General features: G+C 47.3%; 1 protein-coding gene across 2 annotated transcripts in view; it reads right to left on the bottom strand.

Moving 5' to 3' along the window:
* Nucleotides 1-27,937, bottom strand: part of TUT4 (terminal uridylyl transferase 4) — a 1,269,543-nt gene that overhangs the window by 915,269 nt on the left and 326,337 nt on the right. For both annotated transcript variants that reach the window (XM_085602613.1, XM_085602614.1), the window contains exon 10: nucleotides 1,178-1,304. In XM_085602613.1, the coding sequence (XP_085458739.1) occupies nucleotides 1,178-1,304 (127 nt within the window). The remainder of the gene's footprint in view (nucleotides 1-1,177; nucleotides 1,305-27,937) is intronic.

Genomic DNA, 27,937 nt, shown 5'->3' with positions numbered 1-27,937 from the left:
AACGCTCTCCATGCCCAAGCAAGTCAACGCCGTCTCCTCCTCCTGCTTCAACACCCTCCGCATGCTCCGCAAGATCTACAGGTGGATCCCGACAGATACAAGAAAAACAGACACCAAGGCACTCGTCAGCAACAGACTCGACTACGGAAACGCCCTCTACGCGGGAGCCCTGACCAAGCTCATCAAACGACTGAAACGCATCCAAAACGCATCTGCACGACTGATCCTCGACACAGCCACATCACCCCCATCTGAGAAACCTGCACTGGCTCCCCGTCAACCGGAGGATATCCTTCAAGCTCCTCATCCACGCACACAAGGCACTCCACAAGACCGGCCCAGCCTACCTCAACAGACAACTTTCCTTCTGCATTCCCAACCGCCAGCTCCGCCACGCCGACCTCGCACTCGCCACCTTCCCTCACATCCAAAGAACAACCACCGGCAGGGGATCCTTCTCCCACCTCGCCGCCAAGACCTGTAACACCCTCCCACTGAGCCTACGACAGACCCAAGAACTGCTGACATTCAGGAGGCTACTCAAGACCTGGCTGTTTGACCAGTAGCGCCCCCTCCCCAGCGCCTTGAGACCCTCGCGGGTATATAGTGCGCTCTACAAATGATTGATTGATATGCATATATACATAAATGTATATATATATATATATATATATATATATATATATATATATATATATATATATATATATATATATATACATATATACATAAATGCATATATATATATATATATATATATATATATATATATATATATATATATATACACATGCATACACACACACACATATATATATATATATACATACATATAAATACATACACATGTATATGAACAGGTTGAGATCTAATTTTATTGGAGCTGAAGTTTCAGTCACTACCTTTATACACAATTCAAACAGACACCATTCATTTATGGGGTTACTCTATGCTTTTCTACACATGAGTCAATCCTGAAGTTTTCCAATGTATCCATCTCTTTTTTTCATTTAATGTTTTATCATAATTTAAGAGTGTGAAAAGGGAGAAATAATGTATTGATAAGTGTGAGTCACACTACTTCAAACCACATTCTCAAATGAACCCACGTCCATGAGGCAGAACTAGTCAGAGGAAAGAAAAATCAAAAAGTTTCACTTTTTATTTTAATACTTACCCTGGCCCAGTACCGGAAAGCTAACACCAGTGGGATAAGGGAAGGTTCCAATTTTCCAAGAGCAGCAAGCAGATCAGTTGTAAGGCATGCCACATCGTTGCCAGCACTAACTTTACACATTAGACCACTGATGAATCAAGGAAAGAAAAACAGCTTGAGAGCAAAAAAATACAATCATTGGTAATTTTCATGAAGTACAAGATAAACATAACAAATTAAATAAAAAGAGTCTTACTTCTAACCATGAGTAAAGTTTCTCATTGGTATGCACAACTTGATAAATTCTTAATCCCACTAATGTAAACGTATGGGTAAATGATTTCACTGTAACAGTGTCCTTAATGTATGTACGACCCATATTCATAACACTTACATTGCTTCGTGTGGGCAAGGAGAATCTGGAAAAATCATGAAGATTCAATAAAAACAACTTGATTTTTTCATTTTTTAAGCAATATTAAAGAGAATTGTTGAGTATCATGGTCCTTTGAGCGCTCCAGATAAAATGCAATAATCTTTCGCACATCAAGGTTGTGGACAAAAGGAAACTTGCCCTGCTGGCAGACTATAAAGGTTGTGAGTCAGAAAAGGCTGCAACTCCCTGAGATAAATTAACTACCACCAAAAAGCTGTCTTCCAAGGGATACATTATAAGCTGACGGGCCCCAGAAACTCAAAGGTTTTGTGAGCAAAGAATGCTAAAACATTAAGATCCCAAACTGGAAGTGTCATATGAAACAGGTAAACAGCTCAAGAAACCCATTAGAATAGTGAGTGTTGTAGTGGCACACTCAGACATTGTGTTCCTGTGCTAGGACTTGCAAGAAATGATCAAAATATCACATTGTTCAGACCAGAACTGAAAGAAATAAAGTTGAACAAATAACCGTGCTGATAGTTAACCTCCTTTCCAATACAAATGCACCAGTCATAACTATCTGCAGCTGAATGTTTTTTTGAGAGGTGGGCTTTCTGATTGAATATCAAAGCATAAGGGGAGAATAGACTAGCAAATTTACCATTTAGTTCAGCAATCAAGAGGAAGTCCCAAACTACTTTTCCCCCTATTTGGACGGGGAAAGAAGGGCTAGGTGGGGAAATAAACACAAGCTGCAAAACCACTGTTGCAAGTATCTTTTTTTCAGCTTGAAACTGTTAAAAAGATTCACATGCTGCACATTGTTTACAAAGCAGTACCCGCCACCTCTCTGGAGAAGAGTGTAAAGTTAAAGTGAAATGCCAAGAACTTGGTAAAGAATTGAAGGATTGCAAATTGAAAGATTTCCTTTCCCACCACAAACTGGAGGAAATACCTCGGAGTAGAATAGATAAGGATAAGAAAGGTGGTGCTGTGCAGGCTAAGGAAGAGCACCCGATCCTGTTGAATGAAGGCCTGCAGCACTTGTGCAATTAAGATGATTTTGAACATGTTCCATTTCAAAATTTTATTGAAGAGCACAAGAGAAATCTTTGCTCACAGCATGCCCTGCTTCTTGGCAACAGAAATTAAAGAACGTGAACCTCTCTCCACCTTTGGAACCATCCCAAGCTAGAATGGATGAGAATGTGAACCTCTCAGATGATGCTGTAGAAGAGGAACTGATAGAAAGAACATGTTACTTACCTTCGGTAACGCCTTTTCTGGTGGATGCATGGATCTACCTGTGGATTCCTCACCTTTTGAATATCCCAATGCACTTTTATTTACAGCTCTCTCACGTCGAAGAAAACGTCATAACACCACATCTCCACAGCAACTAAGTGTGACCTCATCGAAGCCATGAGAAGCCCTCATCGGTGTGCCGACATCAGTTTCCACTCATTTTTTTGTGCCTTCGAGGCGAACAGGTGAAACCAACAGCGCCCATGCAAGAGTATCTGGCACAGTTCTCCAATAAAAGGACTTGTATACATTTATTTATACTATATATATTGTTTTTTTTAGAACCAAAATTACGCTGCACTCCGGATTATTCGTTTAAGTTTATTGAACAAACAGACAGTCTGTCACACCGACGCATTTCAGCCACACAGGGTCTTGCTCACAGTTGGAGGACATTACCCATTATTCAGTATATATACCACTTCCAACTCAGCCCACAATGAATCCTTCTGGGAGATGTAGTTTTTAACATTTCTACAGTCCTTGCTATAGAAAACAGACAGATTTACCGTTGTTAATTAGGGGTTATTTTCATACAAAACGACTAATATGATTTCAGTTTGGTAATATTATTTGTCAGTGACGTCATATTATGGTTCCCAAAATAATCTTAAGTACAAAATATTTCATGATACAATTTAGTGATGCCTAGTGCATGACACTTCACCCGTAGTGGTGTCTAAGTGACAACCAATAGTATTCCCGGTGAGTCATCCTTTGTGTAAAACAGTGCCATCAACAATATATTTTGAAGCTATTAGTACTTCAAACAATTGTGCTTAACCATAAAATCTGTACACATACTTCATACTAAATAGTAGATCATATTCTGTGGAACCAACGTGATAAGAAAATGATAAGAAAAGTGCAATGTGATTGTAAAGTGACTCTGCTAGTTTCTCTAGTGGACCATCACAGTCCAAAGTACTTATGAATGCACATGTAGTTCATCATTGTTAAGACCTCTGGGGGTCTTGGTGCGTAGTCTGATAATATTATCGCAATTCCAATTGTGATTATGTTTTTAGAAGAAATGCGGTTGATGCATTTGGTCCAGAAGTTAGCCAGAGGCCAGGGGAAAGGAAGAGGCAGAGGGCGTGGAAAGGGAGATACAAAATCTTCCGCAGCACTCGAAAAACCAGACGCTCAAAGCGAAAGAAAACAGCATCCCTTACGGAATCTAAGACAATGCAAATAGAGGATGAAAACCTCATTGTAAACTTGTCCAACTATACACTTACCAAACATGAACGGCAATTACTTAATAAGGGCTTTTCCTACTGCCCTGAGAGACACTTTGATTATACAGATACAAAAGTAGACATTTACAAGTATGTCAGGAAATTGAAATAACTAAAACACAGGTCAATTGTCCTGTGGAAACCCATGAAGTAAGAACAGCGTCAGATGAACAAAATGCAAATGCAACAGTAAACATTGAACAAATTCCTGATCTAAAACGTATTTGATCTGATGTACAATTTAGAAGATGACCAAACTAGTGAATGTCAAGTATTGCAAGAATTAGCAATGGAAACATCGAAACATATACCAAGTGGTCTCAAAAACAAATGTAAATATTGTCCGCAATTGTCTCCAGGCAATAAAATTGTGATCTGTTCTCAGAGGAAGGAGTTGGACAGTCTAGAAAAGATACACAATAATAACATAAGGGACAGTGGCAAGCACGACACAGCGTGCTAGAAAACAAACAAAAGACTTCAACAATAATATTTAAATTTTATATAATAAATGTGACGTTTCATTTGTTCACCCCTCCGTCCAATAATACACTTCTTAGTGTTATTTGTGCCTTGGCTTTAATTTTCAGTTAATTACAGCCCAAGTGTCGCTTCTTGGTTACACTATAGCGATCTATATTTGATGTATGATAACAGATAATTGTTATTACTGATCACCCATAATGTCGTTGACCCTAGGGAGTATTCATTCATTTTGGTCTAGTACCCCTGTGTTTACTCCAGTGCACGTGTCAACTTAAATGACTGTATTTTGAGCTGTTATTCACTTCAGACACCACATACAGTTGTCATTGATAATAATAAGCTGTGTATAAAGGGGGTCGAAGGAATAATACATATTGGTTCATTACCCCTGTATATTTGTTGCAGTGTATACATACATACACACACAAAGATAAAAATATAAATACATGCATTCATACATGTAAATAAAATACACACTATAACACCAGCTTTGTTTTTAGCATAAGCAGACAACAAGTGGGTGAGGAATCCACAGGTAGATACTGTATGCACCAGAAAAAGTGTTACAAGGTAAATAACTTGTTCTTCTGATGGATATATCTACCTGTGGATTCCTCACCTTTTGACCAGAACCCCCAAGCAGTCCCGCACTCGGAGTTGGGTGCCTGTCTGCTTATACCAAAAACTTGTGCAACATTGAACAGGCAAAGTGACCGTCCCTCCTCACTTCAGTCTGAACAATAGTGCTTCGCAAAAGTGAGGAGGGAGGCTCAAGTCGTCACTTTGCAAATGTCAACCACAGGGACACCTCTAGCCGAAGTAGAAGTAGAAAGCGCTAGAATAATGAGCTCTAATACCTTCAGGTAGTTCCTTGTTAGCCATGGCGTAGCAGATCTTGATGCACAGGATAATCCATCTGGAAGATGTCCTCTTAAGCACTGCTTTTCCTTCCATCTTGCCCACATAGCCAACAAACAGCCGATCTTCCAGCTGGAGATAACCAGTTCTGTTCACGTAGAAGCTCACAGCTCTCTTGGAGTCCAAATGATGAAGCCTTTCTTCCTCTTTAGATGGATGAGGGGGAGGATAGAAAGCTGGAAGGGTGATAAACTGGATCAAGTGAAAGGGAGTAACCACCTTTGTCAGGAGAGCAGCCCTAGCTCTCACTACCAACTTCTCTGCATATAAAGTCGTGAAGATGGGTTTCACACTTAATCCCTGCAATTTACGAACAGGTCTAGCCGAGGTTATGGCATCCAGAAAAATTGTTTTGAAAGTAAGTAACCTTAAGGGACAACTATTTAGAGGCTCAAACGGAACACCCATAACAAAAGGTTTACACCAAATTAAGATCCCACTGAGGCATGATAAACGGAGTGGGAGGGAGCTTGTTAGTAAGTCCCTTAATAAATCTTAACACTATAGGAGACTTAAAAAGGGAAGTTTGTTCCAGTAAGCAGAGGAATGCTGAAAGGGCAGCCAAATACCTCTTAAACGTTGGAACCGCTCAGCCTTGCTGAGCTAGAGACAGTGCAAAGCATAATATAAAATATCAGATAAATGGTCTTTTAAAGGGTCAATGCAATTTTTCTCACACCACTTTACAAATTTTCCCTATCTGCCAGCATAAACCAACTTGGTGCAGTGTCTTCTGCCCGACAGTATAACATTCATCACATCAGGAGGAAGAGAAAAAGAATTAAGGTTGCTCCATTCAATCTCCAGGCATGTCGGTGCAGACTCTGGAGATGGGGGAGTAGAACCGGCCTCTAAAACTGCAAAAGGAGGTCTGCCCTGTGAGGGAGACAGAGTGAAGGGCACAGAGAGAGGTGAGGAAAGTCTGTATACCAGCCCCTTTGTAGCCAAGCTTGGGCTATTAATATGACTTGGACCCTGGTTCTCCCTCATAACCTGAGGAATCAAGGGTATGGGAAAACACTTAAAACAGCTGGGCACAGCACCCCTGCATCGGATACTGGAGGCTGCAAAATGACGGGCAGTGCATGTTCTCGTGAGTAGCAAAGAGGTCTATCTTAGGGGTCACCCATAGCCATCCGGAAGTGATGTCCCAATGTGTTGCACCACTTCCGAATGCAGACACCACTTGTGATCAACAGAAAAGTGAAGACTGTCCGCACACGCGTTTAGAACTCTGGCCAAGGTATTACCATGACACAGATCAAGTGCTCCTAAGGCCCAGGACCAAAGTCGCTAAGCCTCTCTGCAGAGAGTATACGACCCAACTCCTCATTGTTTGTTTATGTACCACATTGCAGTAGTATTGTCTGTTAAGACTTGAACTGACTGACTGTGAAGGGAAGGGAGGAAGGCCTTGAGAGCCAGACGATTCACACACAATTCCAGAAGATTGCTATGTAACAACATTTGCTCCGGAGACCAAAGGCCTTTGATCCCCCAGATGAGCTGCCCACCCTAGAGAAACAGCTTCCCTTGAGACAGATTGCCGGACACTACCCACTGCTGCAGTGTCTCTGGAGATATTGACTGACACTCGGAGATCCCGGTTGTGCTGAAACCACTGCCTGCAGAGAGACCACTGGAACACCCTCATGTGCCAGTGTGCATGGGTGACCAACAGAATGCAGGAGGCCATCAGATCTAGTAGGCATAAGACCTTCAGGACTGGAACCACAGCTCCATTGCGAAACATCGGAATCATAGCCTGGATGTCCAGATTCACTGGAGGAGGCGGTTAGGCTCGACTAATCGTAGTGTCCAGTACTGCCCCTAGGAATAGTGTGTGCTGAAAGGGCTCTAGGTGAGATTTGGGCATGTTGATAGCAAAACCTAGGTTGAACAATAACTGCATTGTCAACTGCAAAGGATGCAACACAAACTCTGGAGTCTTGGATTTGATCAGCCAATCATCCAGGTAAGGGAATACTGGTATTAACCAACTTCTGAGATGCGCTGCAACCACTGCCATCACCTTTGTGACGACTCGTGGTGCGGAAGTAAGGCCAAATGGAAGGACTCGACTGCAAAACAGATACTTCCTGTGCGAGTTTAGAATAGGTATGTGAAAGTACACATACTGTAAATCGATCAATACCATTCAGTCCTCCTTTTCCAGCACAAGAAGCACTTGTTCAAGGATCAGCATCTTGAACTTTTCCTGTTTGATGAACCAGTTCAAAATCCTGAGGTTGAGGATCAGCCGCTAGCGACAGTCCTTTCTGTGAAGCAGAAAATGCCGGGTGCTACATCCCCGACTCCGTTTATGCTCTGGAACCAAGCATTCTGCTTCTGAAGCAGAATTTGAACTTCCTGTTGGAGGAGTAGAAGATGTTCATCTGAATAAAAGCCCTGTTGCGGAGGAAAAGGTGGGGGAAACTCTTGGAAGGGTAGGGAGTACCCATTAACCACAATATGCAATCCATTGAGGTAGAAAATAGGTCAACCGTCCTCCCACTGGACAAGCATGCTCCAAGCTGGCAGGACTATGGCTGCTTTCCTGTTACATTGGCCGGGGAGGAGGAGGAAGAAGAGGAAGACGGCTGTTGGGCAACTCCATGTTGTTTGCCTCTGCCCTTCCCCTATAACTTCTGTAGAGGAGATTGGATGTCTGCTGTGGATATGGTCTTCTATCTCAAAAGGAAAAGTTGCGAACAAACCCCCGGAACCTATAAAATTCCCTATAATCTTTAGGCTGCAACTGAAGGCCCAAAAATCTCACCGTTGCTTTTCTGTCCTTAAATCTATCCGAGGCAGAATTCGCCTTGGCGCCAAAAACATCCTTGAACCATTGAATGGCAAGTCCATCAAAGTCACCTGCACATCCGGTGAGAATCCAGAAACCCCCCCCCCACTCTTCCTTAACCAAGCATGTCTCTTTGTGGAAACACAAGATCCCATTGTCCTGGCGACTGAATTAGCCATATCCAAACCCGACTGAATGACTGAAAGGACAGCCGCTTGACTATCGTTCAGAAAATTCTGAAATATGTCCCTAAACTTCATCAGGCAACTTAGGGACCACTGCCTTGGCTGATTCCATTAAGGCATGAATGTATCGTTCCAACAAACATGTTGCATTGGTCGACTTCAAGGCCATGCTACCAGAAGAAAACGCTTTCTTTGCAGACTGTTCCAGTCCCTTGAACTCTCAATCTGCAGGAGCTGTTGCAAATGATCCCGGCATTAGCTTCAAAGAGTGGGAAGCTTGCACCACCAAACTCTCAGGCGTAGGATGAGAAGACAATGGTGAAACCCCAGTAGCAGGCTTATACTTTCTTGTAATAGACTTGGACACCGCAGGAATGGTGCCTGAAAATGGGCTGGAAAACCTCCCAAGGAATAAGAAAGCGACCCCATGGTGCCCGCTGGCTCTCCAGATTGTGTTACCGCCCTATTGAAAAGCTATACATAGGAGGAACATTCGGAGCCTAGCGCGCAACCAAGATGGCCGCGTAGGTGCGAGGCTCCCGAGGACCTCCGCGACCTCCTTCATAAATCCTGACTATATCCTGTCCTTGACGAGGGGACTGTGTTCGTGAGACCGAGCTGAGGTGCCATCCGTTTTCCGTTTCCAAATCGGACCTCGGACACCGGCGGGAGCATCGATTGAGGTTTGCGGCCTTCTCCACGCCGGCCCCCCGGATTGGAGTTGTGGGGCGATCCGGAGACAAAGTGAACAACAGCGGCGGGCGAGGCTGGGCGACTCGCGTACCCCGCACTTTCACTTTCGCTTTCGCGCCCTCCTTGCTGCCAAGCGAGGTAGGGTCGCAAGGCGGCGTGCGGTGGTGTGACTTCATCGGGGTGCCCTGCCGGCCCGCCAGCTGTGATCTGCCCTTCGGAGCTGTGGTCGCCCTCCCCCGGAGCCCGTGAACCGGTCTGTCAGCCCCTTTCAAGGAGATTGGCACGATTTGGGGACTGGAGCCATGTCCACGAAACAAGATGGCGACCGGGCAAAGGTGAAATCGACCCGCCGTGGCGCAGCCCCTCAGTCTAACAGTATGGACCGCTACACCCTCCAGAAGGGATCTCCAGAGGCGCCGCGTAGGTCCCCTGTTGGCCCGACTGATGCTCCTGCTTTGCCCGCGGATCTGACCCTCCGGGACGTCATGGGCGCCATCGCCGAGATGAAGGCCTCAGTCGACCAGCGCTTTGACACTCTGGCGCAAAAGATTGACTCGGTCCTCGTGGATGTGGGCCTGGTGAGGGCCGATCTGTCCAAGACGAATGACCGGGTCGACTCTTTGGCCCACACCACCTCGGGCCTCACAACGGACGTGGCGGCCCTCCAAAGGGAGGTGCGCCGACTGGGCCAGGCGAGCGCCCTGATGGATCGTCGACTGGAAGATTCCGAGGGTCGGGCCCGGAGGAACAATGTTCGCATTGTCGGGGTGCCGGAGGGACGTGAGGAGGAGGCGGCGGCGGATCTGTTTGTGGAAGACCTGATCCTCACCCGTCTCCAGCCCCGGGGGCTGAGTAAACTCTTCGCAGTGGAACGTGCCCACAGGGTCCCCGGAGGGAGACCTAAGATCGGAGCCCCTCCGAGGCCTCTCATTGCCCGGATCTTCAACTTTCGGGACAGAGACGCTATCCTGCAGACTTCTAGGCAACAAGGACCGGTTAGACTCGACAATATGGATGTAAACTTCTATCCTGATTTTACTCCGGCGGTCCAGAAGCAGAGACTGAGTTTTCTCGGAGTCAAACGTCGCCTACGGGACTTGAACCTCAAGTATGCGATGCTTTTTCCAGCGAAGTTGAGGGTAGAGGTGGATGGCCGCACGCACTTTTTTGATCGTCCCGAGGCGGCCGGGGACTGGTTGGACACTTTGCCCGGGGATCGGGGCCGGGGGGGTGGGGGGGGGCGCGGTTGGTGGGGAGGGCTTGCCGGATCAGGACTGAGGGACTAATAGTAGGCCTTGCTCTGGACAACATTATTGTCATCATTGACTGATTGTGTAAGTTCCCCTCCCGTGGAGGTCGTACGGGGTCTCTTGGGGGCTTTCCCTCCTCCTCTGGGGGACTAGTTAGTGTTTTCATCTATGGGGCGACAGGCACACTGCACTTTGGGGGGGCTGTTCGGGCTCATGCAGGGGTGCAGGGAGGGGGGAGTTCTGTTGGGACGGGTGGGTTGGGGTGGGGTGTTGTTCGTTTTTACCGCAAGGCAAACCCTTTACTGTATTGGTGTTTTTGATGTGCTCTCGGGGGGACGAGTGATGGCTTCTGTATGTGATGGGGGGTAGGGACTTGACTTTGTTGTCCTGGAACGTTAATGGACTGGGGGACAGGATTAAGCGAGGTGTGGTCCTGCAGTATCTGAAACGAATTTCGCCAGATGTGGTCTTTCTGCAGGAGACACACCTTATTGGTAATTCCTTCTTTGCCATGAATCGGCGTGGCTATCGTTTGGTGGCCCACTCGGGCTTCACGTCTGGCTCGCGGGGGGGGGCATCATGGTTAAGAACTCGCTCCCGCTGGAAATAGATGAGGTGCGCCATGATGAGAGGGGACGCTACACTGCCTTGGTGGGGAGAATGGAGGGCAAAGTGGTTGTCTTTGTTTCAGTGTATGTCCCACCGGGGCTACAGTCTACCACTTTTGCGGACCTGGGGCGCCTCCTCCTTGACCTTCCGGGGGGGCTTCTGGTGGTTGGGGGGGATTTCAATGCGGTGGTTTCTGGGACTATGGATCGTCACCCCCCTAGGGACCTCCCCCGGGCGCAGGCATGGCTGTCCGGCCTTTTAGATACATTGGGATTGGTGGACTGCTGGCGCTTAAAACATCCCACGCAGCTGCAATACACCTTCCATTCGGGTGCCCATGGTAGCCTCTCGCGGCTTGATCATATCCTTGTCCCTGCGGCCTATGCTGGGAGGGTGGGAGAGGTGCGCCATCTGGCGCGGGGTATTTCAGATCACTCCCCGCTCCTGTTGCACTTTGGTGTCCTCCCGAGGGGGGAGGGCAGGGTAGCTCCAATCAATGCCTGTTATCTGCGCGACCCCACTATTCGCGCTGACCTGATTAAATCCTTGCAGCGGTATTTCGAGGAGAATGTGGGGTCTGTCCCTTCGGCTATCTCCCTTTGGGAGGCCTTTAAGACAGTTATTAGGGGGGAGGCCCTCTCCTTCATATCCCATGCCCGGAGGCGCGAGCAGGAGGAGGTGACCCGAGTGGAGGGCGAAATTACTGAACTGGAGCGTGATTTGGGGAGTGGGGTGACGGATGCTGCACTGCATGTTTTGCATCTTAAGCAAGCGGCCTATAGGGCCCTCGTCACGGAGGCAGCCAGGGGCCTCAGCAGAGAGCAACAGGGGCGACTGTATGATGTGGGTGATAAGGCTGGTAAATTGATTGCGTGGTTGGACAAAAAGGAGAGAGCGAGTCGTGTGGTTCCGCTGATTGAGAGGATGGATGGTGTACGTGTCACCGAGCCAGAAGACATTGTCTCTTGCTTCGCGGATTATTTCCGCGAGGTGTATTCCCCGGTCTCTCCCTGCTCGGAGGCGGATTCTCATGCCCTGCTTCGAGATATCGCGCTGCCCTCCCTTTCGGTGGAGGATAGGGAGTCTTTGGATGCTGCTCCTACCTCGGACGAAATTGCCCTCGCTATACGCTCGGTTGCATCTGGCAAGGCCATGGGCCCGAACGGCATCCCTATCGAGTTGTATAAGCTGCGACCGGACGTACTGGCACCCCACATCCGCGCGATGTTCCTTGCGGCCCGCTCGCGGGGTTCCCTCCCGCCGGACCAACGTCTGGCTACAATCGTGGTGATCCACAAGGAGGGGAAACCCCGAGACCGGGTTACCTCCTATCGGCCTATCTCGCTCTTGAATGCGGAGCCCAAAATCCTTGCCAAGGTGCTTGCCAACCGGCTGGTCGGTGTGGTGGGCGATTTGGTCCACCAAGACCAGTCTGGCTTTATCCCCCATCGCAACACGGCCCTCAATCTGCGGCGCTTGCACGGGGTGCTCGCGCGTGTTCAGTTTGTGCGGGAGCCGGCCATCTTGGCGTCCTTAGACGCCACCATGGCGTTTGACACGCTCGAATGGCCATACATTTGGGCGATGCTGGCGAAATTCGGATTTGGACCGGGATTCATCAGCTGGGTCAAATTGTTGTACTCGGGCCCGTTAGCGCAGGTGGTAGTGAATGGGCGAGTCTCGGCCCCGTTCGCGCTGGGACGGGGCACGCGACAGGGTTGTCCCTTGTCGCCGCTCCGGTTTGCATTGGCCTTGGAACCCCTGGCGGAGTGGCTACGGTGGCACCCTTCCATCCGTGGTCTCCGTTGGACCCCTGAGTATGAGGACCGCGTGTCCCTCTACGCTGACGATATCCTTTTGTACCTAGCCTCCCCGCGCAAATCACTGATTGTCCTGGTTGATGTCCTGCGCTCCTTTGGCCGTAACTCAGGCCTCGTCATCAACTGGGCTAAATCGTGTGTCTATGTGCTTTCCGGGGAGGCTCCCGTCCTCCCGCGGGGATGTCCGATCCAGATTGCCTCGCAGGGGTTTCGGTACCTGGGTGTCTATATCACGCTGGACCCGGCGGCCCGCTACGAGCGAAACTTGCTTCCCCCCCTCCAGCGCTTGAAGGAGGACGTCGCGCGCTGGCGGCACCTGCCGCTTTCGCCGCTCGGCCGGGCGGCATTGTTTAAGATGATGTCGTTGCCGCGCTTCCTGTACGCTCTCCAGAACACTATGGACCTAGTCCCGGCGCGCTACTTCCGTGAGGTGGAGAGTCTACAGCGCCACCTGTTCTGGGACGGGAGGCCGCGTATAGCCCTGGCGAAGTTGACGCTCCCGTGGTATGACGGGAGGATTGCCCTCCCGGACATTAAGCGGTATTACTGGGCCTCCCAGCTAGCTGCAATTAATCACGGCCTCTATGGGCCCGCCTTGAACCCGGCATTTGAAATGGACAAGATGCTCCTGCCCGGTGGCGACTACAATCGAGCACTCTACTCTGGCGCGCCGGATCCCCGCTTGACGGGGCCCACGCGTGTCATGGTGCGGGTGTGGCACGCGGCCAATGCAGCTATGGGGTGGAAGGACCGTTTGACCCGGGCGTCGCCGTTGTATGCGCCTCAGCGGTTGGGCTCCCTGTGGACCTCGAAGGGCTTCGAGAAGTGGGACACGATTGGCATCAGTAAAGTGGGGGACCTCTGGACGAGAGGGGGATTTAAAACATTCGAGACGCTGCAGACGGAGTTTCAGCTGCAGGGCAGTGAATACTTTCGGTACTTGCAGGTCCGTCATGCGCTGGGCTCCGTCTTCCCAGACGCCGCCTCCATCCCGGAGTCTTCCCCCCTGGAGGATAGAGTGCTGGATGGCCACGTTCCGGATAGCACGATCTCCCTCATTTACAAAAAACTGATTAATGACCGCTCGGGCCTGCTGACCGGCCTCCGTGAGGCGTGGGTTGCCGACGGGCTGGAGTTGGACGACGAAGACTGGATTTCCGCGGTGGCCTCCCCGAAGGAGGTGGCCATACCGGCTCGCCTTCGCTTCGTCCAGCTTAAGATACTCCACCGGGTTTACATGACGGGGCCAAGGCTTCTGCGTATGGGTTATGCTGAGGATGGGTTGTGTAAGCGTGGGTGTGGTGCTTTGGCGACTTTTTTGCATATTCTGTGGGAATGCCCGAAGGTGGAGCGATTCTGGCGTGGTGTGCATGAGGTCCTGCGTCTGGTTACACATGTCGCACTGTTGCCTGAAGCGAGGAGATGCTTGCTGAATGTGTGGGAACCAACTGATTACTCGGTTCCGCAGACGCGATGGTTGACTCTGGGATATATGATAGCTAAGCGTGACATCGCTCAACTGTGGGGATCCCAGCGGCCCCAGGCGGTGTCGGCCTGGAAACAACATATGGATTGGTGCATGTTCCGAGAAAAGGTGGTGTATGTGGCGAGGGGCAAGCCTGGGGCGTGGGTGAAAATATGGGGCCCCTGGAACGCCTACCGCGGGGGTATTTGCGAGCCACCACTGCTGCCTGCTGCCTCACCGGCTCCGTCCCCCTAGTTGACCCCCTCCCCCAGTCCCGGGCACAGAGTTCCCCCAGTCCTGGACTTGTTTCCCTTCCCCCTCTTCAGATTCCTGTGGATGGTCGGGGTCCCTCATTCGAGGAGCACGTGTGATTACCTTCGATTGCGGGTTGCCTTGCGGGTGTGTTTTTTTTTATGTTGTTGCGTGTGTATAAAATGAAACCGTATTGTGGGCTTAGAGTCATGTGGCCCACGTCGTTGATGTCTCCTGATTTGCTTCTCTGTAACGCCAAGTGCCCTGTTGTAAGTTTGTCAGGTGCTCCTGTCACTCTAGCGGCCGGCCGGAAGGTTGTAGGCCCATACTTGTATATACTTGAGATTACAATAAACGGTTTCAAAAAAAAAAAAGAAAAAAAAAAAAAAAAGAAAAAGCTATACATAGCATTCAGAAAAGTCAATGGGTCAGACCCGGGAGTTGGAAACGCCGGATTCTCATACTCCTGTCTACGAGGCATAGGTTGCGGCAGAGGTAGAACTGGATTCGGTACTGATGTATAGTTCAGGCATCCAGATGGGGTCAAGGGCCTTAGATTTGAGGTCGACGCGGGGCGACCACTACAGATTGTTGCATGGATTCTGCACAAACAAAGAACTATGCGTACGAATATAGGACCTCAGTACATAGGGACAGAGGCATCCTACCACTTTAGTACCCATAAGCCCAGGACCGACTAGCTATAGTGTCTCACTTGCCCTCCAACTCATTTAATAAGAAGTGATTAGACACCCCAGAAAACAACACTCCCGACTCTCTCAGGAATCGCGGTTACAAGACACACCCTTTTGCTCACACTCTTGTACTTGTCCACAATAAGATCGGACAGAGTCACGAACAAGTGTAAAATATTTATTTTAACTAAAATGCTCTATTGTGCTGTATACGTGCCACAATAAGCAGAAAAATTCACAACACAAATACGGTCTGCATAGCAAGTAATCCGTAGATCAAAAAAGGAGCTGTCAGTAGGAGAGACTGAATAGCCTAACCTCCCTACCCTTGCACAGACGCAGGATGAAAATATATTAGAAGATCTCTGGGTGTTCTCTGCAGACCCCCTTCCTCAGTCTATAGACGATAGTTCTACATCATAGATGTGGTCATGCTCTTCTCCCTGGAAAGGTCCCTCTCCAAGTGTGTGCTACTTATCCGTGTATTCCAATAAGACCAAAGTACGTATCCCGAAACAACAGCTGCATCTGTATGTTTTGTCTAGGTGCAAGGGCCTGACCAGAACATAACAAGGGGCATTGTTGTTCGACCTTGTTCAAAATGTTCAGACTAATTCCCAAGAACCTGCAAAGCGTGAACGTAACCGCGAGGTCTCATGTGAAAATATCAAAAGTAAAATAAACTCATGTAGTAACGTGTGCCATGCAGCGGACAGTCTACAGCGTGCTCTTGCTAACTTAGGGAAGAAGACAATGTCCCCATGGACCACGTGACACCCTCCCCTTGGTCAGGACGCCATCCCTGGACTAATACAGAAGTGATTTACGTGAAAAGTATGATTCACAAAGCCAATAGTGGACCACGATCAAAAGTAATTTGATAAAGCAGAGTTAGAACTCCACGTAGAGCATATCTTCCATGGCAAAAACCTCGGTGACAAGTGGAACGCCATGAGCTCCAGTAAGGCGTCAGAACCGTCAATATTAAAAAGTGATGTCATCCAATTAAGTAAATCAGAGGAACAGACGTGCTCCTCATATCCTGAAGCCGTAAGGAGCATACCAAGGCAACCTGTGTCGGTCTCGATAAAGCTGAAATCCAAGAGGTGCTGAGCATGGGTACAGGTACTCGCTTCGGCCATCAGCCCCAGCGAAGAATCGTACACAAGCCGCATACCCACTGTACATGCCATGCCTGCCTATGGGACCTCAACAGACCCCCCTCCCCCAAAAGATCATAATCCAGGGCAGCAGGTGACATTGTTGAGAAGCATACGTCCAGGGCTCATTGAAAAGGGCACCGGATGCAACAGAACACAGGTTGCACATAGGTGAGGTATGCAACCTTCAGGCCGTTGCTCCCAACGGCCTGAAGCCAAAATGCTGCTGTATCCGATCATGGTATAGATGCAACAGTGCCTGACTGGGCAGTACCACAGAGCGAGCATCCATTGCGGAACAGCAAAAGAAGTACTAGCACACCACAAACCAGGAGGAGTAGCATGGGAAACCCTCCAAATACGCTGGAAAAATAGAATGAATAAAGGCAGGTATTACTCCAAATATTGTCATAAACGATATAACAAGGCCAGATCCCACAACTTTAAAAAAGTGTGCGGTGGCCAGCCATATCAGACGCATTGAAAATTTGATGAAATAATTCCCCGAAGTGTAGGGGGGATTCAGGTTTAATAAAGATTGTATTTCACTAGATGTCCTTGCCACCTGCAATTCGAAGGTCTCATGAGCTGACCTGTGAGCCACTTCTTTTTTCAAACAATAGTACTGTGAGTGTGCTTAGCTTTTCGAAATCGGTTTTCGGAATGTGAGGCCACAGCGAGCTATCTACACTCTCGTGTCAGGGAGGAAACAGGACATTGCTGCAACAAGTAACGCGATGTGAAACTGTTACTATGTACGGGATGCCAGCCCGTAAACCAAGGCAGTTTAGATTGATGAGAATTAGATAACTGCAGTTGGATAGCAAAGTCAGGGTTGGAATAATAGCAGGAACTGGTGTTCCTTTAAAAAACAAGCTAAATTTGGTGCAGAAACATTACAAGCGCCATGGAGTTTCACTTCTTTACAGACAAGGGAGGGTCCTACAGTAGAGAAGCAATCCGTCACTGTGTAGGAAAACTTCCTTCTCAGCACGCTGACAGCGGAAAGCAAATGGTAATGACCACAATTCATATACGAAACTACTCACGAGGGGTTCGAATCTAGGGACTGGATAATGTTTCATGCAAGCTCTGAATTGAAAAAGTGAAATTGTCAAAGAAATAACCTCATATATTAACCACCACACAGCTGAATCTATTTCGGCTATGGTGAATGGTAACTGGTCTAGTTTTGCAATGTGTAACATAGTGTAAATTGCATCTTTCATAGACCTCATTTTCTGTTTTTCTGTTAAATGGTAAAAATAGCACGGAAGCATGCTATGTTATGTTATAAGGGAATTTATATAAGCGCACGTTCACCTACAGGTCTCTTGGCGCTGATGAGTCTGAGCAGAAGAAGAGAGGGAGAACAGATAGAGGATCAGCTAATTGTAGGCCAAGGAGAACAGCCAGGGTTTAAGAGATTTCCTGAACCGCATGTAGTCAGCCTCCAGCCTAATGGAAGTAGGCAATGAGTTCCAAAGCTTCGGGCCCAGATAGGAAAACCGGGTCCCTCCAATGTGTTTCCGTCTAATTCTAGGCACCGTCAAAAGATTTAGATACTTCGTTTTCAGATTAGGCTGAGGTAGGTGCTTACTGATGCACGAAAGAATGAAACTTGGACCAGTTTCTTGAATGGCTTTAAAAAGGATACAGCCAATTTTAACATCACACGCTGCTCCACTGGAAGCCAATGGAGATCTTTAAGTAGCGGGGTGATGTGACATCTTCTATCCTTAAGATGGATGATTCTAGCTGCTTGATTTTGAATCATCTGAAGACGGTGTCTCAGATATAATGGAATGCCAAGATAGAGGGCATTTCCATAATCTATTTTTGATAGGATAAGGGCAATCACAATTTTAATACTGGCCTCATTACTAAAGAAGTGTCTGACTTTACGAAGTTAGGCAAAGCAGAAGTAACTGCGCCAATTTGGGCACTCAGAGAGGTCAGAGTCAATGTGAAGACCCAAACTCTTAATCGCTGGTTTGGGAATTGGGGCTGCAACTAACTCAGGGGGCTAGTAGGAGAGTGTCCAGTGAGTAAGTTTATTGCTCGGGATAATTATCTCAGTTTTTTCAGAGTTGAGTTTTAGCCGAGTCTTATCCATCCAGGTTTTTACATGCATCATAGAGCTCCTAACAAAATCTTTGCATTCGGTGGAGTTCTCCAGAGTGAAAATCAGCTGCATGTCATCAGCATAGTTAAAGATCTTTACCCCCATGTGCGGGAGACTCGAGATTAGGGGACGTATATGAATGTTAAAAAGTATCGGCGAAAGGGAAGAGCCCTGTGGGACGCCACAGCTCATTTCAACAGTGTTAGATCTGTAGGGCGAGAGCCACACCGATTGTTTGCATTAAGGCAGTGTTCTTCAATCGGTGGAGTGCGCCCCCCCACCCCCCTGGAGGGGCGCAACATCATCTCGGGGGTGGGGGGACTCCTCCGTAAAATCTCACCTTTGTTTACCACTGTCCAATGCCGCAAGTACATTATCTTTCGGTATTTATTCAGCCATTTCAAATGGGGCCTTTGGATTGGAGAACAGCAGCCCATCAGCACATAGACCACCACTGACATTCCACCAATGAGGGGGGACAGCATTATAGATGGGAGGAAGTGCGCGAAATTTTGCATGCACAAACTCCTGCATACTACTACCTTTTGGTTGTGTGGCACTTCTTCACTCCTGCCGTTTGCCCCGTGCCTGCTGCCTCGCTATGAAGGATTTCGCCTCAGAACATTTTACATCACCAACAGGTAAGTGAAAGCGAACAGACAGTCCTTCCCAGGGGGTCTGCTTGCCTAAAATAAGTCTGTTCACTTTTGGTTTGACAGCACAGGAGACTCCGTACCTTCCACTGCAGCTGAGGCCTTTTGGGGATGGGATGGGGAATGTAGCCAATACAATTAGCTTTTAAAAGTCAGCAGCGAGTATCTTATTTAAGCTACTTTTTGCATGTGTACATTGTCTGCTCACGAATCACATTTCAGATCCTGTGTCATCACAGGGTATTGCTGATACTATTTAGCCTCCCCACTATTTGTTTCAGGGACTGGCCCAGACAGTCCTAGAAGTTTATTGGACCTGACAATAACATATAATAAATGCACTACTGAAAATAGCTCTCAGATGGGGCACAGTACAAAGGGGAACTGAGCTATGTGCGGAGAGCCAAGGACTGCTCTCGGGTGATGCAGGCTGTTGAGGGCAGGCGCTGCACTCCTGGAGTTCCGTGCACAGAGCTGGTGTGGGCTGTTGAGGGCAGGCGCTGCACTCCTGGAGTTATGTGCACAGAGCTGGTGTGGGCTGTTGAAGGCAGGTGCTACACTCCTGGAGTTGTGTGCACAGAGCTGGTGCGGGCCGTTGAGGGTAGGCACTGCACTCCTGGACTCGTGTGTAGAGAGCTGGTGCAGGCTGTTGAGGGCAGGCGCTGCACTCCTGGATTCTTGTGTAGATAGCCAAGCGCAGCTACCTAAGCTCTTGGGTGGTGCAGGCTGTTGAAGACAGGCGCTGCACTCCTGGAGTTGTGTGCACAGAGCTGGTGTGGGCTGTTGAGGGCAGGCGTTGCACTCCTGGAGTTGTGTGCACAGAGAGGCGCTGCACTCCTAGAGTTGTGTGTACAGAGCTGGTGCAGGCTGTTGAGGGCAGGCGCTGCACTCCTGGATTCTTGTGCAGAGAGCCAAGCGCAGCTACCTAAGCTCTTGGGTGGTGCAGGCTGTTGAAGACAGGCGCTGCACTCCTGGAGTTGTGTGCACAGAGCTGGTGTGGGCTGTTGAGGGCAGGCGTTGCACTCCTGGAGTTGTGTGCACAGAGAGGCGCTGCACTCCTAGAGTTGTGTGTACAGACCTGGGTCAGTCGGTTGAGGACAGCTGCTGCACTATGCTTCATGTCTTGTCTTTCCATACTCAAATTTTTTATACAGCCAAGCAGTGTGAAGATGATTACTGCAGCTGCTTGCCAAACTGCTAGCAGGCTCTGTGTTCCTCTGGATTTTCTTTAATAAGATTAAACCTTTAAGTTCTCTGATCCTTCAGAATTGAAGGTTCAAATGCCTCTGCATCAAGAATTGCATTCCCTTTCCTGGCTCTTTGCCAATCTGGAAACCCACTGTATATGTCTTCCTGCTGCCTGCCCTGTTTCTGAGGAAGTTTCTTCCACTCTACAGTTTGTCTGCTCGGTGGTAGTGTAAGGGGATTTATAAAACAACAAACAAGAGACCAAACTTGTACCAATCACTGGTTACATGTCTGCATATCCATTACTTTCCCAGTCGCACAACTGATGTCTCCCCAAATGCCTTGGCTTCAGAATTTAAAACAAATGTGCTTCATTTTTGTTTTCCTAACTGCTGAAGATGTACATTATGTAATGGACAATTCGTTGTGCGTTTCAGTTCAGCTCAGTTCAGTTCATAAACTTTATTTGGGTTACTTAATACCCATAAAAGCACAACATCATAACAAAAAATAAATAGCAAAATGGAGGATTGACAGTGCACAATAATCAAACTTTTATAATAATATAACTATAACATTTGATAAGTTCGATGACATATTAAAAAAGGACTTCATTGGTAATAAATAAATAATTTGCTGTTAATAAAACATTATATCAGCTAGCAATTACACAGAGATAGTCAATCGGGTAAAAACTCAGGGATCAGCCATAGTCTTAGGTGCTCTGATGGCAATTCTCAAAAAGGTGCTTATGCGAAGGATCAGCTCTTCATCAGCAAGGTAAACTAAGCATATGTAAGCATTATCCAAACTAATAGGTCTTCTCTTTTTGAAAAATGGATTTAAAAACCACTTAGTATATTTTGTGTAATACTTACAAAAAAATAAAAAATGTAAAATTGATTGGCCACTTACCCCGTCACAAAGGCATGGTACATGATCAAGATTATGGTGATAGCCGAGAGGAAAACACAATGCAAATCTGACAGTTCCTGCTCTAAGGCGAAATAATAGACTCCTTTCCCAGTAGCTCATGCGTAGGGTGAGATATATAGGTAGAGAATGATAATGCTGTTCTATTGACATGTAACTAATAATGGAAGATTTCTTGGATTCCAGGCCAATCCTTTCTGTGTTATATAAAAAGTAAAGGGCATCTCTAAGCTCCTTTTTTGGCACGGTGTCAACTATATTTGGATTTTGGAAGATACTTTCTTTATTAACACTACACAGGCTTTGATGTACTCCCCTCAGCCAAGGAATTTCCATCCCTTTCTCACACATAAGGCAGTCATTAAGAATCTCTCTAGTGAGGGAGGCAGCCTGGTTCTTCCATACCGATAGCCAAAAAAGGGCAGGACGGGCGCGTATAAAATCCGCTATAAAATTAAGATTGAGTTCTCTGTGGCAAATGTATTGTGGGGTAGAGATTGGGATGCCCAAAAGTTTCCTGCAGAACCTATTTTCTTCCTGCTGGATGCAGGAACAATTTGCAATGCCCCAAATCTCAGCCCCGTAGGTGGCCACAGGGACGCACTGTAATTTAAAAATGTTTAAAATGGCCGGTATAGCACCAGTGGTCTTTGGATGGGGAAGACTAAGGATTGAGTTGGTGGCCTTTGAGAACTTGCTCCTGGAGTGAGCAAGATGCTCAGTCCAGGAGCCGTTCGCAGCAAAGACTAAACCAAGATAGGGAAAAGTACGTGTGCTTGTCAATTTCTGGCTACCCACTACAATTGAACTTAACTGTCGCTTCCCAGGACCACAGGACATTAAAAATGACTTATTAAAATTGACACATAGGTCCAGGCTATCCATGTACTCAACAAAAGTCCGAACTAATTGACGCAGAGAGTTCGACGTGCGGCCTATAAGGACCGCATCATCTGCATATAATCATGGGGACGTCATGGGTTGAGGTTTTAAGCAGATTGTTCAGCCCATTAATGTAAATAATAAAAAGGAGGGGGGCCAAGACACAACCCTGTCTGACCCCCCTTCCTACCTTGATGGCCCCCGAGACCTCGCCATCCGTGCCGATCCGCACCTGCGCCTGAAGGTCTTTATGGAGGTACGCTAGGAAATGTACCAGAGGTTCGTCCAAACCATATGCCAAAAGAATTGCCCAGAGCTTCGACCTATTAACAAGGTCGAACGCTGAGGACAAGTCCATAAATGCCATATAGACCGGGGACTTCCGTGCAATGGTGTATTTCCCAATAACCAAATTGAGATTGAGACATTGCTCGTTGGTACCCACCTTGCTACGGAAGCCTAGCTGACAGTGCTCTAAGATACTATTTTCCTCTGTCCAGGTTAAGATTTTATTGTACAGGACTCTTCCCAATATTTTTAAGGTATTATCAATTAATGAGATCGGCCTATAGTTACTAGGCTGTGACCGATCTCCTTTTTTTAAAATTGGGACTATAATACTCTTGGCCCATGTATCTGGTAACATAGTGTGAGTTAAACTATTAAAGACATTTAAGAGTAGTGGGGCCCAGAAATCTGGTTTCTATTTTAGTAGATCAATTGGTAACCCATCTGGGCCAGGTGCTTTGTACCCAATACTCCGTTGGATAGCCTCTTCTACTTCAAAATAAGTTAACTCAATGGTAGTGAAGGGGCCATAATCGTATTGGTCAAGCTCTGGTTGAGGGGTGGCATAGATTTTTGAGAAATGATTTTCCCAGGTCTCGCTTGAAATATTGCAACTAATGGGAGTTAATAACTGACCCATCGATCGAAGCTCCCTTACTGCGGACCAAAATATTTTACCCTTTTTTGTGCTTGCGGCCTGGGATAAAGTTTCCCAGCGTTCATTTAAGAGGATTCCCTTCCTTTTCCGGATTGCTATGTTTTATTCCCTCCTTGCCAATTGTACGTCTGTGGCACATCTCGGGTCAAGTGACAGTGCCCTACGAAGATTCCTATTGGGCAATGTGCACTTATGGTCGAACCATCAAGGATTGTTTCCTGCCAAAGAGGCAGGTTTCGACAGGAGTGTTTTAATAGCTAGGCACAGTTTAGAGAGATCCTCAACTACCTCAATGTGTGCAGTCTGTAGTGACAAGCAGGAATTAATAAGGTGCATATTGCCTCTAACTAACGTTTTAAAAAGTTTGCCACTGTCAACGCCCTTCCAAACTAATCTCAAATTATCAGTTGAGGGCATGAGATATTTTGCCCCGCATTCGAAGGAAAACGCAGGCCTGGATGCAGAGCGCAACACTATTTTAATGGGGTTATGATCCCCATAATCCGTTGCAATTACTTCAGCGGCCAATAATTGATCTTCAAGGCAGGGAGAAATAAAAATAAAATCAATGGTTGACGAGCAACCCCTTCCCGAAATGTTGGTAATTTTTTATTAGTGGGATTCGGGCTGCTCACCAAATCCATAACGTTAGTCAGGTTGTTTGATTTTAAAAACAATGTTGACTCTACTCCCCGACGAGACGAGGGCCCAGGATTATTTATTCCTTTGCCATGCACCACGCCATTGATTGTAGCATTAAAATCTCCTCCCAAGAGAATCCCAGTAGATCCCTCCATGTTTCGCTGACTAAGTTAGAAATGAAATCAAAAAGCCCAATGAAGGAACGGAATAAAAATCATTGTTGTAAAAATTCACCAAATATAAACAGGTCCTCCTTTTAAAAAGAACTTGATAATTTCTACTATTTGTTGAAAGAACCTTAAGACTACCGCCAGCAGCCACGTTAATCCCAATAAACAGCCCCCGTGATGGTCTTTCCAATTTGGGGCTGGGGGGCTACTACACTAAAACAATGAAACCCTTTGATATAAAGATCATCAGTGGCCCAGGTCTCCTGGAACATGACTACATCTTGTTCCTTTAAAAGGCGCAACCAATCTTGGTCTCCGAGCCTGGATTGAAGGCCCGCCACGTTCCAGCTTAGGACGCTCAGGTTAGCTCCCATATTTACCATAGTTGGTACTGATTCATCGTTAGAGAGTGGGAGTGCGATGTCTAAATGATCCTCCACATGGACCTGTAAATTGGTCAACAAAGGTGGTTGTCAATCCTGTGCGTCCAAATTGGAAAGTGCATGGAACCTATTGGCTGCCAAGGGTATTACGTGAGCATCCCTAAACAATATAACTGGTGGTTTATAGAAATAACCCAAGGGGAGTGCGCAAATGTCTGTATTTTGTGAAAAAGATTGCTCGAGTGCTAAGTAAATGACGGACTATGTGTGGTCTACGAAAATTAAGGACAATGCAGTCACCATTGATGTTCTTATCAGAGTGGCCAACCCACCCTACTCTCCTGGCCATGATAATTTCATTCATTGAAGAGGGGTGGAAACCTTTATGTTTACGTAGCCAATCTGCAGATTTATTGCGGAGGTCTAACCAGGATTCCCTCTGTCCCTCGGCAAGGTTAGGAACGCCAGCCAGTACTAACACATAAGGACTAGAGGCCGGTGGCAGGCTCAACACATCTGTGTTAGGACTTAAATGTGAACCCCTAAGGTGGTCTGCAGCGACATTGTTTGGGTCAGCCACAATAGTTCCCTGCTGAGGCAGGTTACAATTAACACTACCTGGTGTCACGTTGAGATCGCCTGGATTACATGTTTGAGATGTGCCCAAGCTCTCCCTCTGCGCGACAATAGGCAAGCTGTTTTGATTACAATGGGAAATACTGGGATTGACAAAGAGGGTAACCTGGGGGGGAGAAACAACACCTATCAATTGCGTTACAGGCCCATGTTTGTTGACCACTGATGATATGGTATTCCCTCGTCCAACTTCATCAAGAACTTTGTTCAACCTCCCACAGCTTAACTTGTCCTCAATGCGGTCCAATTGCTTAAATTTCCCCCACAGCAATTCCAAATTTTTGTCAATCACATCCTTGAGGGGAACCAACATAGTCTCAAGAGCTTCCGTTGCTAACCCTGTTTGTGTGGCTCCCCCCGCAACACCTATGTTGACCTCATTGCACATAAGTTCAAAAGTAATATCTGTCTGGGTCGCTACTGAGTTTGTACTGGCAACCACGACAATATTTGGGCTCCCAACAGGTTGGCGGCTTTTAGCGTTTTTAGAATTGGGTTTGGCAGAGGTAACATATTTTTTTTAGTAGGTTGAACACTTGATTTAATATTCCTTTGTGTCTTAGCAGCATTACCCCTAGTACATCTGAAACAGACACATTAGGGGAGTCCCCAGATGGTAAAAGTGGGTTGGGGGAAACAAGTTCAGGCCTTGCTGGTGATATGTTTGGTATGTTCGGGCAGGTAGTGTTAACATTAGCAGGACCACCCAGCGACAAACGGGATTGTAACGTGGCAGGATCCAAAGACAACCGTCTTTCAGTCAAGTGAATTTCATGAGTTAAAAGAGATTCAGCCCTTACAATAAATGCGTCCAGGGTCCCGGCTACACCTTTTAGTTTGCTCATTTTATAACATAAAGTAAAGTAGTAGCCCAATTACACAATTGTGGACCCACCACACAATAGCAAATAACAATGGGCAGTAAGCTGCTTCACAGTACCTTAACAGTACCTTAACACGGATATCCCGGGGTGAGGGGACAAGACAGCGTTGACTGCTACTGCCGGGGCCAAATAACATGGCCCATCTCAGCCTCCTCGGCCGCGGTAGAAATGCGGCTGCGCCTCCTGTGCAGCAAGGCAGTGTGGGAGCAGTGTGGGAGCAGTAGTCCTCGCCCTCGTGGCAAATTAACAGCGGTTCCTGCAAGGCCGCGCTGTGATTTATGTGCCTCTGGGCGCGGCAGAAATACGGCAGCGCCTCCTGGCGCGAACGTGTGCAGCAAAGCAGTGTGGGAGCAGTAGTCCTCCCCCTCGTGGCAGATTGACAGCGGTTAAACAGGTTACTGAAAAGGCTGCAGGTGCTCCTGGGAGCGAATGGGCAATATCTGGGCCATGGCTGCTGATAGTGGTAGTTCCTCCTAACCCAAAGGCCCTGCTGTCTCTCAGATAGCTATTGTCTCTTCGTTCCTGCCTCCTTCTGACTCGATGTATGTTCGCCACCTGTGATTCCACCAGTGCCTGGGGCAGCAGGTGGCCGCAGGCGTCCCGCTTGCTGCTGCTGTGCTCCCCTCCGAGGCTCAGCAGGAGCTCTCAGCGCGTGGGCAGCGATATCTGCATATCCCAATTCGCGTGGGCCACCCTCGCGCTGTGCCTCTCAGTCTTCCTTGCTCCACCGTCACATTTTAAAAGGAAACCAATTTGAATCACTGACCATGTTTAAACCATCCTTCCACTCTCGGCCCGGTGTCCGTTCTCCTGTCAGCAGGGGAGCAGCTTTCTCATGCCCCCTGGTGCAAGGGGCGCGGCTCGGCTGCAGGCGGGCGGCCTGTAATGGCGGCGCAGACAGCAGCGACGGCCCTTTCTCCCAAGGGGCGGGGTGCGTTTCAAAAAATGACATCCTCCTGCCTTTCATTTGACACTCACTGTATCCAAAATAGATTTGGCTGCAAAGTGAGAGGAATTTGCAAATACCAATTCCAATGTCAAAAAAACCTCCAGAAATTTGACATTAGACACAGCATGACATTTGGTCTCTGCCTTTGAAGCGCAGCAAATGAAACAAGATAAATACAGATATTTTTAAGGCATCTATATTTATTGCTTGAACTTTTGGCCCACCAGTGCATAACCATCCACAGTTTAGGAAACACTGTCTTTGAATATATAGGGTTTACCTTCAAAACGGCCACCAAGATTTTAAAATCTAATGCAATATTTTATAATGGATTGCAATAGGCTGAATGTTAGTCTATGTAAAATTCTAAATAATCATTGCTACTTTTTCAAAATGATAACAATAAACTCAATCATTGCAATACCTGAAATTCCTATGTCATTGTCTGGGGCAGTCCACTCAGTGATTTCATGGAAGCCAACCTCCACAATTCTACATTAACAGACCAGGAACCCGGATATAACCGCTTCCTTGCTGCAACCTTCTTTGATGCATTTGTGACAAAATGAAAAACGGGAACAGGATGTTTCCTGAGCCATTCCAGAACCCCTGCACAATCCTCCTCTAGACTTCTGCACTTTTTGTTCTAGAAATCGAGCACATTACAGAGGATGGAGAAAAGAGTTCTATAGGAGATTAGAAACCAAGTAAATATTTCAACACAGACCCATTCTCGCTGGATATTGCCACCAGTTGCAGTGCAGTGGGTATTCATGCTCATAGAGCTTGGGAGTGCAGAAGGCACAGGGAGTATCTTCTCTGCACTGGACATGTCTGCAGGTACAGGATGGGCTGTGGCTATTCTTCCAGGCTTATTGACAGTACCCCAGGTTCTGAGCCTTGCACAGACGGATCCTGAGAACAGCTTGGTAGGACATTATCTATTTTTTTCCATAAGATAATCACACTTATTAAACCCAACCCTCTTTTAGTTTGCGCTCATTCACTGTGCTCATTCGCGTGCTGTACATGGATTGATGCTTTCTGCCCCATCACTTTTACCATGAGTTTGTTAGCAGTTTCACAGGTGGGAGAAGGGTAACCGAGCCCATGTGAATAAATTGTAAGT

This window comes from Triturus cristatus, chromosome 4_2, assembly GCF_964204655.1.
Source record: "Triturus cristatus chromosome 4_2, aTriCri1.1, whole genome shotgun sequence".
NCBI lineage: Eukaryota > Metazoa > Chordata > Amphibia > Caudata > Salamandridae > Triturus > Triturus cristatus.
The sequence above is the reverse complement of the archived record's forward strand: the minus strand, read 5'-3'. Positions and strand labels throughout refer to the sequence as shown.